The sequence below is a fragment of the Trichechus manatus genome, unplaced genomic scaffold, assembly GCF_000243295.1.
Source record: "Trichechus manatus latirostris isolate Lorelei unplaced genomic scaffold, TriManLat1.0 scaffold00036, whole genome shotgun sequence".
Taxonomy (NCBI): domain Eukaryota; kingdom Metazoa; phylum Chordata; class Mammalia; order Sirenia; family Trichechidae; genus Trichechus; species Trichechus manatus.
This window is the reverse complement of record NW_004443972.1, coordinates 13,109,172-13,122,759: the sequence shown is the minus strand read 5'-3', so window position 1 is coordinate 13,122,759 and position 13,588 is coordinate 13,109,172. Positions and strand designations below refer to the sequence as shown.

Genomic DNA, 13,588 nt, shown 5'->3' with positions numbered 1-13,588 from the left:
AGTAGAGTGGATAGACATGGAGAAATATCTACATTCCTACAAAAATTTGTAGGGACTTTGAGGTAGCTATTTAGGGCTCATTAGTATATACTACTGTATTGAATACAGTGTGGAGAATATTCCATATAAACTACTCAACAGTATGAAGTTTCTAATCTGTACATCACTTTGCTAGACCCTGAGTTTTAAGAAAAGTCTCTGGATGGCACAAGCAGTTTGTGATGGGCTGCTAACTTAAGGTTGGCAATTTGAACCCACGTAGAGGCTCCATGGAAGAAAGGCATGGCAAACTACTTCCGTAAAGATTACAGCCAAGAAAACCCTATAGAGTAGTTCTGCTGTGTAACACATGGGGCCGCAGTGAGTCATGAGCGACTTGATGGCAACAGGTTTTTTGGTTTTAATAGAAGGTTTACTTCATTTAAGGAATTTCTAATCTAATTAGTGAGGCAAGCAATATTTATAATTGAATATTGTATGTAATTAGTTTTACACTTTATCGTACAAATGACAAGTACCATGGAGTGTTATGTGTGACAAGTCATTGATTATTTGGGTTTGGGAAGTTAAAAGAAAAATATAAAGTAAGTTGGGCTTGAGATTGGATTGCTAAAGGGACTGGGAAAGTGGAAAAGAGCTTAAGGCGTATGTGAGGAAGAACAGGGTGTGGTGATGTAATATTGTGAAGGTGTCTGAAATTCAGAGATGATTATTGTTTTGGGACCTTGTGTCCAGCTAAGAAATTTGGATTTAACTCACTAGGCAAGGAGAACGCCTTTGTAAAATGTTTGCTTAAGTGATATGTGAGTGTTTGAGTGAACACATGAATGTTGGAATGGATGATGTAAGAATGTCTAAACAAGAGTGTGAATGAATGATTAGGTGAGTGAGTGAATCATTGAATGAATGTTGGAATAAGTGAGCAAATGGAAAGATGAACAAATGGTTCCTAGGCAGAAATCGTGATCTAAAAAGATCAGTGTGAGTTCAGCAATAGACATACAAGATATATTGAAGAGAGACTGCAGATTGGGTATTTCTGTTTTAACTCAGCACTTTTTCATAGGGATATTACAACATAATATCTAACTCTAGGGGCTTGATGATAAAACACCCTTAAAGATAAAATTCAGGTTAACAAGAGTAATGCCAGAGATTTGTATAGTACTTTATATTTTAAAAGCGCGTTCACTTATGTGCATTAATGCAGTTGGTTCTCAGTGAATTTTTTTCAAACTGTAGTTTTGTCTAATTGAATAATAGTTAAAATGACTGGGCCGTTGGCCAGATATTAGGAAGCATTTCAGTTTACAACATTTTGTCATTGGTGTATAAGACCATGTGGTCAAAATCAGAAGCTAGTACTTATCAGAACGTTGGTTATGCTAAATACTAAGTAAACTGTGAGTCTTATAGCCAATTACCCCTTTCTCTTCATCTCCAGGGAAATCCTTCCCTGGAACACAGAATTTCCACTTGGAAGTTGGCCTCATTATTCTGTCCGTAGTGTTTGCAGTCTGCCTTCTAGCTTGCCTCCTGGGAGTCGCTCTCCGAAAATTTAAAAGGCGCAACCAAGAACGCCTCAATCCCAGAGATGTGGAATACGGCACCATCGAAGGTCTCATCACCACCAATGTTGGAGACAGCACTTTAGCAGTGAGTTTCTGGCCCCACAGAGAATCCTTAGCATAAGGAAGATGGCATAAGACCCTTATTTTGGGTGTGAAACCCTAACCAGTAACTGGTGACAGGGCAGTGCATACACATACCACTGGTCACTTATGTCTTAAGCACGTGCTGGCACTTGTTTAATCTCCTCCACATGAAAACATCCACTTCAGGCAGTCATTTACATTAAATAAGTAATAGGATTTATTTTAGGAGATTCTTTGTACTTAATTTTCTTTTGAAAGTAAGGGAAAAGGGAGAGAGAATGATTGCCTGTAATTTTGGGGGTGCTTGGAGTTCATGGTACTCAGTTACTCTTTTTGTAATAACAGTGCTTGCTCCCCCTCCGCAAAAAAAAAAAAAAAAAAAAATCTTTTGCTTAATATTAAAAACCAAGTCTGCCATTCTAGATTATTTCAACACCCTGGAATTTAAGACTTTTAAAACTTGACATCCTAAAAAAGCAGCTACCACATTTTTCATGCTCCTGTGCTGCCCCCTTGTGGGGGGCAGTCAACTGGTTAGACCAGTGCTGTCCAATAGAAATACGTGAGCCACATGTAATTTAAAATTTTCTAGCAGCCACATTAAAAAAAGTAAAACGAACCACATAAAGTTAATTTTAAAAATAAATTTTATTTAACCCAGTATCTCCAATGATCATTTCAGCCTATGCTCAGTAACAGTTATTAATGAGATATTTTATATTCTCATTTTTTAACTAAATCTTTGAAATCTGATACATATTTTACACTTTATACGAGAGTCTGAGTAGTGCAAATGGTGAGGTGCTGGACTGCTAACCAAAGGTTGGCAGTTCATACCCAGTCAGAGGCACCTCGGAAGTAAGGCCTGGTGATCTGCTTCCAAAAAGTCACAGCCTTGAAAACCCTATGGAGCAGTTCTACTCTGCACACATGGGGTTGCCATGAGTCGCAGTCGACTTGACAACAACTAAAAACAACAACAACATTTTACACTTACAGTATATTTCAATTCAGACTAGCCACATTTCACTAACTCAGTTGGCTTATGGCTACCATATTGGCAGCACAAGGCTAGAAACCATTGAATTTTACATTTTAAAATTCATCTTTTACATATTTCTAAATGATAAAAATCACATTAAAAAGTGACTGTCTTTCCTGTTGTTACTTTTTAAAAAATTGTCAAGTGTTAATTTTAAAGAAACCAAATTTTAAGTGGGAAGATTATCACTAATCTAAAATAGAGATTTACCATAAACATAAAAAAAGTAACTTTCTAAATAGTTACTATGCTGAATCTGATGCCTACTCTGAAAAAGGTAAGGATTAGTGAGCGTTCGAAAGGTGTTAAAGATATGCCCATACCAAATCAAGAAGACTGTCTCCTTACTGTATAATCAATCCAATGAATAAGAAAAGACAATCAAGACCATAACTTTCTGATGTGATTCAATGTTATTTAAGCCATGCCTGTGTATCACCTAAAGTCATCTTGTATTAAGTCTCGTTCTCCTAGAAGACAAACTTAAGACTGGCTGTTAGTTCTGCAGTTACGTCTGATCAGGTGTAAAGACGAACCCTGCAAGTTCCTTCGGGCTGGAGAAGATTTCTGTCTCAGTGGCCATCTTTGTGGCTCAGGTGCTGCACCTGGATAACTGCAGAACCCACTCTTGGCAGTTGTTAAAACATTGGTGGCGGCTGATACAGGCTGGGATTTACCCTATCCTGTTGCCTTCCCATCACTCAGCCACCAGTCAAGCGTGCTTTTTGGTAAGAAAAAGGAGGAAGGAACCTTTGTTAGTTTTCTTTTACTTACCTATTTAAATTGTAGTACCGCGAAACTGGAAAAAGACGATTGTAAGGACATTCCGTGTCAAAAAGGAGAGACGTACAGTTTTTTGTTGAAACTATACTTAGAATTCTACTTCAAGTTTAAGGAAAATCAAATGAGTTTATTGAGCTAGTAGCAAGAAGATATGAGGATGAATTCTGACAAAGCTTTAGCAAAGCAAGATTCTAAAATAGATTAGTCAGAACTCCGTTACTCAGAGCTACTAACATAACTAATTTCTAAGAGCAATCATAGAAGCATCTAGTGTAAATGACTGTTTAAATAGCTTTTAGAGTTTGGAAAGAGGAATGGAAGTGTATGCCAGAATAGTCTTCTAAACTCAACAACGTAAGGTGATAGTATATCACGATACAACAACACAATAAAAAACACTATTTAAAATAAGTTAGCGTTATTGGTCTACATACTTGCATATTTAAGCAGTATACTCATTTGCACGATGCAACAGCATAGCATACCCTCGATAAACAGCTCCTCTACATTGAAAAAAAGCCTAACAATCTGGGATTTCAAGTATATCTTTGTCAGTTTTCTGTTGACCCTTCCCCTCTTTTAAGTCTGTGAACTGGGTTTAGAACCAGGATTATACATTATGAAAAAATAGTTTTCAGAATTATTCTCCTCCAAAAAAAAAAGAGAAAAAGGAACAACAAAAAGAAAATGGTTGGGGGAGGTGTGAAACTCTATTTCTTCAATGATACCCACTTTCTTGTTGATTACCCATTTTGTGCTTTTTAAGGATTCTAAACTTCTTTGCCTGTTCAGCTTTTAGTATTTTTGCCGATCATTAGTACTTCATAGTGGTATTCAGAAGAAGTGAAAGAAGATGAAATTCAAACAAATCAATATATTGCTTAACAGACCAGCTAAAATGTTGGGGAAGAGATGCATTTTGGGGGAATACTACCTCACATTATTGCAACCATACCACCATCAGCGTGCGCACATACTGTTTATTATAGATAATCCATTCTTGATACAAAAAGACATCTGCTTCTTGGCTTGCAATGAGAGGAAGAAGGAAAAATGTATGAGCCAACTAACTGGGGATTTTTTTTTGACAACATGTTCCATTTGTAGAAATCGGTTTGCTGTACTGGTTTTGTTTTATTGTGGTAAAATATGTATAACAAAGCATTTGCCATTTCAACCACTTTTACATGTATAATTCAGTGACATTAATTACATTTATCATGCTCTGCAATGATTATTATGTTTTTAATGAACATTTTATTTTTTTCTCTCTGATTTGTGAATGATCCACATCAACAAATGACATGTAGGTCTACATTTTGTGACCCTTCTGTTTCTCACCCACTTAACAAGTAACCTCCTTCCAGGTAGTCCATCCTTGCTTGCATGTACCAGTTTGATGACCACATGGTCATTGGGATCTTTTCAGTACAGACAACAATTGAAATTCCTTACTTGGTGTTTCAGTGAAAGTGGATCATTTGAGAGATACTCAGTGAGTATAGCAGAGTGTGGTAAATTATACTCTTTGAGTTGAAGAGGCTTTCTCCTCTTCTTTTTACTCTACTTGCTGTTCTTTCTCCTGTTTCCCCTTGTGCTCAGTTCTGTTTCTTGAGGCTTCTTTCTAATTTGCATACTCTACTTTGTCTGCTCAGCTTCTTTCTTTATACGTTTTATTCTGAAACTCAGGGTACAAGGCAGGACTACTGTTCCTCAGGAAACCCTATTGTATGTTAGAGAAGAAATACAACCAACTCCTCCTCCCATGGTGCTTTCTAACAGGCCACGTGTCCAGGGTCTCAGCCCTCTGTGTGAGTTACAACGACATGCACGCTAATATTCTATACTGGGAGCTATTTCTCAATAGTTTCTTTTTCTCCTTGTCTTAAACCACAGGATTTATTGGATCATTCGTGTACATCAGGAAGTGGCTCTGGTCTTCCTTTTCTGGTTCAAAGAACTGTGGCTCGTCAGATTACACTGTTGGAGTGTGTCGGTTGGTAATTCTTTTTCCCTTTCTTTGGGGGTTATATGCAATGTTAGTCATGGTTCCAGGAATAGGATAGAACTTGGAAGATCTGCTTCTTCTTGTTGTCTTTTGTTTCCTTATTAAACTACAGGAGATGAGGTAGCAATATGGTGTAACTACTCTGTTCTCCATGATTCACGTTTGAGCACCTGAACTTGTGGAAGCTCTTGTCAAGGGAATGTGTCACTAGTTAGAACAGAGAATGCCTAGGCAAAAGCTTTTGGTTGCAATTAGACCCTTAGGGATGATGGGAATGCTTGAAAAATGAATCGATACGGTTGTGCCTGACTATAAGTATCGAATGATTGGTGGTAAGTAGGTTTTTGGACAATAAACTGGTTTATTGCAATTCTCTAATCCCTCCCACTTATCCACTTCTTTTAAAAATAATTAAACAAATTTTTACGAAAGGTACCTTTACAGCTCCTTTATTTAGATAAGAGCTGTATACATTTCTCTATGGCTTCTTATATTTTTCCCATATGTGAACATACTTATTTGTAGGTGCGATCATGGTGAGGACACAACTTTTTTTCCAGTTTTAAGCTCACATATTTCCATGTATTTGTAGACATCACAAGCATTTTAAGATTGTGTAATAGCCCAATGAGGTATTAGATTAACTTTAATACAATTTTTACATACATTGCTTTTTTGTTTTTTGAATTATTTTCTTGGAATATAGTCCTAGGAGTTGGGGTTCTTGGATCAGAATTTGTAAATTTTATTATGGCTTGTTTTATATATTGCCAATTGCCCTCTAGGAAGATCAAGCCAAATGCTTTTTTTAAAGTTTGATTTTTATTAGTTTTACTTTTATGTGGTGAGTATTTGGGATTCAGTTTACAGTTTTCATTAATTTTACCTTCAGATGGCACACAGGGATGGCCACAGTAGCAATTCTGGGTTTGCAACATCTCCACACTCCTAGTTCTCCTGGTTTCTTTGGATTGGGGTTGGCAGTGCCTGCCATCACATCTTTCTATTCTGGGAGGTGGCTGGCCATCATAAGCTCCCTTCACCACTTGGCTGCTGTCCTCTGGCCTTTCTGCTTTTGTGGAAACTGGAGGACCCCCAAGACAGTAGTAGAAAGGGGAGTGGGAAGAGGTAGAAAGAGCAGCATCTAATCCGCAGGCAGCCTTTTGTTGCCTTTTCCGTAGGTCTGAAGCCACTGTGACAGTCGCCCTACTTCCCACTTATCCTCCACAACAAGCTGTGACTTAGAGAAAGAACAAGTTGTGATTACCACCAGGGTTATTCTCTTTTGCCAACAAGCATCCTGTTGATAGTTTACTTGTCCTCTTACCCTTTGCCCTTCTGCCTTGTGGCCACTCCCCATTCACAGAGCAACATGGTATATCAAGATCTGTCCTCAGAGACAGGCTCCAGAGTCCAAAGGGCAAAATAATATTGCAGCATTAAAATAATATATGCTGTTTCTGGTTGTATAGATACAAAAAAAAAAAACCAAACAAACCAAACTCATTGCCATTGAGTTGATTCTGACTCATAGCAGACCTGTAGGGTAGAACTGCCCCGTAGGGTTTCCAAGGAGTGGCTGGTAGATTCAAACTGCTGACCTTTTGATTAGCAACCGAGCTGTTAACCACTGCGCCACCACGGCCCCGTTGTATAGATAGTGCTAAGCATTTTTTGAAAATGGTGTAAATTCAATTATAGCATTTTGTTGGTTTAGCACTAAAGACTAACAAAAGCAATGCTTTTTCAGCAGCTTGTAGTTAGTGTTCATGTGGTACAGCCTTGAATATAAATACACGGGATGAACCGCATGGAGAGTATGATATGATACCATTTTTGGTTCAGAAACTTGGAAGTTGTACCAGATCAGTCATTTCCAGATGGTGATCAGTGAAACTCCAAATTTCAGGTGCTTGAAGGGTACCCTTTGTGGGACCCCATGGCCAGGGCTTTTGGGCAGCTCTGCTTCTGTTTTAGGGGCATCTGCATAAGGTTGCATTTGATAAAAAGCACTTGACAACTTAAAAAAAATTGAAAACCATGGAAGCAGATTTCTATTTTAACTTATCTACTCTGCTGTCCACCTCCTGCTTTCTTTAAAAAAAAAAAAAAAAAAAAGGAGAGTTTGAGACGACTTTATAGTAATGTTCACAATTCTCCAGAATAATTTTCTCCCCTTCGTAGTGAGAAAAGCAAAGAGAAAATAAACATAGATAATGGGGCCAAAGCCAGGGAGAGATGACTGTACCATTTTCTAGCAGCTGATTTTGTAGTATCTTAGCACTAGCCCTGAGCTTGAGCTACAAATACTAGGCAATTGCTATGACTTTATTAAAATTAGTTTTGTGCTAATTAGTTTTTGACCTGACAGAGGCCTACAGTGAGCACTTCTTGGCCACATTTAACATCATTTTGGATTGACCATTGATATTTCATGGTGACATTGTTTATTGTAAGGGAATCTAGAATTAGCACTTTGGATTATGTTTCAGGTGTGTCACCTGGACAGACATGCCTTCTCTTTCCGTGTTTGGGTTCTTAGTGGCTTAGTTTGTCAGCCAAGAGCTGTTTTCTGTATGTGCAGGTGGTGCTGCAGCTGCTTATTACAAGCCGTGCTTCCCAGCAGCCTTGTAGAGAGCCCCACTGCCCTGTGAGTTGTATCTTCTGCTGCATTGTTATCTAGGTGCCTCGGATGTCTTTACCCTTGATTATACCCTGTGTTGATCCCCATAGTCTCGTGGTAATTGCCTCCTCCGCCCAACCTCCCCAGTCACCCCTACCTATAATTAAAGAGAAGAATGGAAGAGGGAGCCTGGAGTTGACAAAGCTGTCAAGTGTGTTGCTGCTGCAGGAGGGGGGTGTGCCCCAAACTGATTGGATCACGACTAGAGTCCCCACGTTTTCCAAAATGTATTCTCCAAGTGGCCTTTCCAGCGTAGACCACTTGTGGTATCACAGGGCTGTCTAACGAGCAAATACCCATGACCAATGTCAGAAATCAGTACTGTTCTGGGATTATGTGTTTAAGACTTTGCAAATCCTCTTTTGAAATAGATCCTCTGCCAACAAATCCTTTAGGGATGGCCGGGGCTGTTTGTCGATCTCCTCCTACACAGCAGTGTCGTTCTTGGTGTTTTTTATCCTTCAGAACACACATCTCAAACTCCCTAGTATCCTTAGTGAAAAATAAAAATGCATGTGTAAATTCACAAATTTGGACTCTTAGAAAATGCCTGTGTTGTTCCTCTATGAAGGGAAGGAATCAAGTAAGCTATTTTAAGTTCGCCATATATACTTTTTTTTAACTTTAGCACAACATGAAATCTGACTCAGTGTACTATTTTTTAAGTTTTTCTAACTTCTATGTGCTTTTTAAAACCATAGTATTTTATACCTTTTAATATAGGATTTTAAATGTAAACAATAGTTAGTAGCTAATTGGACAATACAGATACAGAAGGCTTTTAATTTGTTGTCATGATGAGGTGGTGGGAAGGGTAAGTTCCACCTTGTTTTTCTGTCTTTACAGGCAAGTATTTGTATTCCAAAACTGTGTTTCTTGGAGTAAACAATGAGGGAGGGATTAGGAGTTGGAAGTACTAAGTTTATTGGCTTAGTTTGAACAAATAATTAGGGCTGGCCGTCTCGTGGTGCAGTGGTTAAAGAGCTCGGCAGCTAACCAAAAGGTCTGCAGTTCGAACCCACCAGCTGCTCCTTGGAAACCCTATGGGGCAGTTCTACTCTGTCCTGTAGGATCACTATGAGTCAGAATCAACTCAAGGGCAACAGGTTTAGTTTTTGTTTTTTGGCCTCTTCTGTGCCTAATGTCCAATGTCACCTCTCTTTTGCTTTCCCCAGGGAAAGGCAGGTATGGAGAGGTATGGAGGGGCAGCTGGCAAGGGGAGAATGTCGCCGTGAAAATCTTCTCATCCCGGGATGAGAAGTCGTGGTTCAGGGAAACAGAATTGTACAATACTGTGATGCTGAGGCATGAAAATATTTTAGGTAAGTAGAAGGATAATCCCCTTATTTATTGTATCTAGACAGAAATAATTGCCTGTCTTTTCAGGTGCTTGTGAATTTGAGAGTCTCTTCTGAAAATCGATTTAGGGATCTCCAGCATTTACATATACTGTTTTTCTTTTAACACTAGTTTCTTGCTTGAATCTGCAAATAAGTTAATCATTCTCTGGATGATGAAAAGGAAATGGTTATTGCTAATTCTTCTTCCTACATCTGCAGGTCGTTATTTAAACAACAGAAATTTGCCCCATGTTGTTCACTTCACGGCCTCGTCGGCTAGTTGTTGTGCTCACTGTTTTTGAATACTTATTGAATCAAACTAAGAAAGATCTTTGGACTGTTTCCTAGAGATTCACAGCCCCCAGGGACATCATAATTAAATGCACATTCCTTCAAACTAGGCATCGTTTTAAAGCTCAGATTTACAGAGGGATGCAGCATAAATTTTAATTTGGAAACTAAAGCTTAGAAACATTTGTGAAGTATGTGGAATGCCTATTGAAATACTGCCATGGTGGTATTAAGAACAACAACAGCAAAAACTGTTGCCATAGAGTTGATTTTGACTCATGGCAACCCCATGTGTGTCAGAATAGATCTGTGCTCCATAGGGTATTTAATGGCTGATTTTTCAGAAGCAGATCACCAGGCCTTTCTTCTGAGGTGCCTCTGGGTGGACTGAAATTGCCAACCTTTTGGTATAAAGGGTGAGAATAAATGTGGTGACATTAATAAAAGGTTAATGAATGCTGCCTGGAGTGCTTCTTTGAAAGCAGATATAAAGTTTATGAAGAATTTAACTCTGTATAGAATGTTTTTTTGTTTTTGGCATTTTATGGCTGTTTGATTAGGTTTGGCTTATAGGAAGGCCATTGCTAGAATTTATTTACATCCTGGGACTGCCGGTTTAGTGTTTAAATCTGAGTTAAGTTGATTGCAAGTAATGGTTTTGACCTTGCCCAGAGTTTTGATTCAACAGTATGGGAGTATGTTTCATCTCAGAATTATCTTAATTTTTGTGGTTGATTTCTCCCTTTCCCTTGCCCCATAAGCCCTAGTCATCACCTAATCCTCCCCATTTGTGTTGTTGCTGTCGGCTTCCCCTTCCCAATCTATTTCTCCACGCTGAATTGTCTTCTGCAGGGAGCAGTAATTCCTCTACTCATGGTGTCTTTGATGACACCCACATTGCTAACAACATTTGTAAATTTTTGGCTTGGCATTCAAGGCTCCCTATTAATTGCCTCCAGAGAGTCTCGTAAGCTTCATCTACAAATACTCCTGCATGTAGCTACTTCTAATATTTGCCATTTCTTGGGAATGCCACGAACATTTAGGTGTCTATGTTTACCTGTGTTTTATTGATCATGCAAAGGCACTCAACTGTGTGGATTATAACAAATCATGGATAACATTGCAAGGAATGGGGATTCCAGGATATGTAATTGTGCCATGCAGAACCTGTACGTAGACCAAGAGGCAGTTGTTCAAACAGAACAAGAAAGTGTCGCATGGTTTAAAATCAGGAAGGGTGTGCGTCAGGGTTATATCCCTTCACCATAATTATTTAATCTGTATGCTGAGCAAATAATCTGAGAAGCCGGATTATATGAAGAAAAATGCAGCATCAGGATTAGAGGAAAATTTATTCACAACCTGCAGTATGTAGAATACACAACCTTACTTGGTGAAAGTGAAGAGGACTCGAAGCACTTACTGATGAAGATCAAAGACTACAGCCTTCAGTATGGATTATACCTCAACATAAAGAAAACAAAAATCCTCACAAGTAAACCAATAAGCAACATCATGATAAACGTAGAAACTGTTGAAGTTGTCAAGGATTTCATTTTACTTAGATCCACAATCAGTGCCCATGGAAGCAGCAGTCAGGAAATCAAACATTGTATTGCATTGGGCAAATCTGCTACAAGACACCTCTTTAAAGTGTTAAAAATCTAAGATGTCACTTCGAGGACTATGGTGCACTTGACCCAAGCCATGGTATTTTTAGTTGCCACATATGCATGCAAAAGCTGGACAGTAAATAAGAAAGACCAAAGAATTATTGATGCCTTTAAATTGTGGTATTGGCGAAGAATATTGAATATACCATGGACTGCTAGAAGAATGAAGTACTGTTTAAGTGCTTTATGTGCATTTTCTCATTTAATCATCATCACAACCATGGGAGAGTAGCTACTCTTCTTTTTAACTGATGAGATAATTAAGGCACAGAGAGGTTAAATTACCCAACAGGTTAAATAATGGAGCTGAGAACCACACGGCAGTCTAACCACAATTGTGTAGCTGTAATCTGCCAGATGGTCATATAGTAGTGATGGTGATAATTAAATTCTAGAGTCAGGGCAAGAAATGAAAATTTATCTACAGCCAAAATTACCCTTGAATGTCCCTCACAAAGCCATAACTTTTGAGGTAGGCATGTTGATTTCTAGAAAGTACAGGCTGGCCCAGTTTTTCCTCTGATGCTGAAGCAGATTGAGGTTGAGCAACAGATTAAGAGTTAGTTTTTGTCTTAGTTATCTAGTGCTGCTATAACAGAAATACCACAAGTGGATGGCTTTAACAAACATAAATTTATTCTCCCACAGTTTAGGAGGCTAGAAATCTGAATTCAGGGCACCCGCTCTAGGGAAAGGCTTTCTATCTCTGTTCGTTCTGGGGGAATGTCCTTGTCTCCTTTCAACATCTGTGGGTCTAGTGTTCCTTGGCGATCTACATGTTCAGTCTTCCCTTGGGTCTAGGAGGTTCTCAGCACAGGGACCCCAGGTGCAAAGGATGCACTCCACTCCTGGCTGTTCTTTTTTGGTGGTAGTGAGGTCCCTCTCCTTTCTGCTTGCTTCTCTCTCCTTTTATCTCTTGTAAGATGGAAGGTGTGACTCAAGCAAGGGTGTGACTTGACTCAAGTAAGGCGGTGTCTTGAGTAAGTGGGTGACTTAAGATACATGTAGCACTAATCCTACCTCATTAACACATAGAGGTTTAGGAGTTGCAACACATAAAATGGAGGATAATTACACAATGCTGGGAATCATGGCTTAGCCAAGTTGACATATATTTTTGGAGACTCAGTTCAATCCGTGACAGTTGTGTTGGAAGCCATGATTATAAGAACTACTTATCTTTAAACAGAAGGATTACTCTTAACAGGGCAGATGCACATACTCTGAGAGACATGTGGGGTCTAAGACTCACCAAGGAAAGGTATATTCACTCATCCCCTCTCACACTCGATCTCGCAGCCTGCTTAGTAGTGACTTTTAAAGAGTCTCTTAACCTTCATGTATAATATTTCATGTGTAGCTATTTCCAATATTTGCTATTTCTTGGGAATGCCACAGAAGTCCCCTAGACATCACCATGCACGTGAATTAAATGACCTCTGATGCTACTCCATTGTACACTGAAGATGAGAATTATTTCCCTTGTATTCGCATTCACTCTAGTGCTGAGCATAGTACCTTGCACAAACCAGGTGCTCAGTATTCAGTCACATGGGAAACTTGAAAGTTACCTTTTCAACAAGATTCATGAAAGCCAAGTTTGGCTGTCTTTTTGTGGTCACATAGGTCAGAACATTGTCCATTTTGTATTACCAAATGATTTATGGGAATTCTAAATTCATGAGATCTTTCTACCCTCATTATGATCACAGCCATGTAGATTGATCTTATTCTGTAGTCTTTTTAGTTGAGAAAGATGGTAGAGATGCGCAATGTTTTTTAAGATTTTTCTCTTTTACCAGTTTTCTGAATGTAGAGACTTTATGGTTTTCTGTGATCATTTTCTTTCCTTGCTATCAAAAGAGCAAATTGTATTTGATATCAGATCATGATTTTCCCATGCTCATGATTACTGCTATCTATAACCTTCTAAAACGTTGTTGTTAGGTGCCATTGAGTTGATTCCGACTCTTAGCGACCCTATGTACAACAGAAAGAGACACTGCCCAGTCCTGCACCATCCTCACAATAGTTGTTATGCTTAAGCCTATTGTTGCAGCCACTGTGTCAGTGCATCTCATTGAGGGTCTTCCTATTTTTTGCTGACTGT

The 13,588-nt window shown here is 38.8% G+C and overlaps 1 protein-coding gene across 1 annotated transcript in view; it reads left to right on the top strand.

The window, feature by feature from the left end:
- The window catches only part of ACVR1 (activin A receptor type 1), a 77,056-nt gene that overhangs the window by 34,045 nt on the left and 29,423 nt on the right, over positions 1-13,588 (top strand). Inside the window, exons 5-7 of the mRNA XM_023730415.1 lie at positions 1,445-1,656; positions 5,377-5,476; positions 9,347-9,493. Of these exons, the coding sequence (XP_023586183.1) occupies positions 1,445-1,656; positions 5,377-5,476; positions 9,347-9,493 (459 nt within the window). The remainder of the gene's footprint in view (positions 1-1,444; positions 1,657-5,376; positions 5,477-9,346; positions 9,494-13,588) is intronic.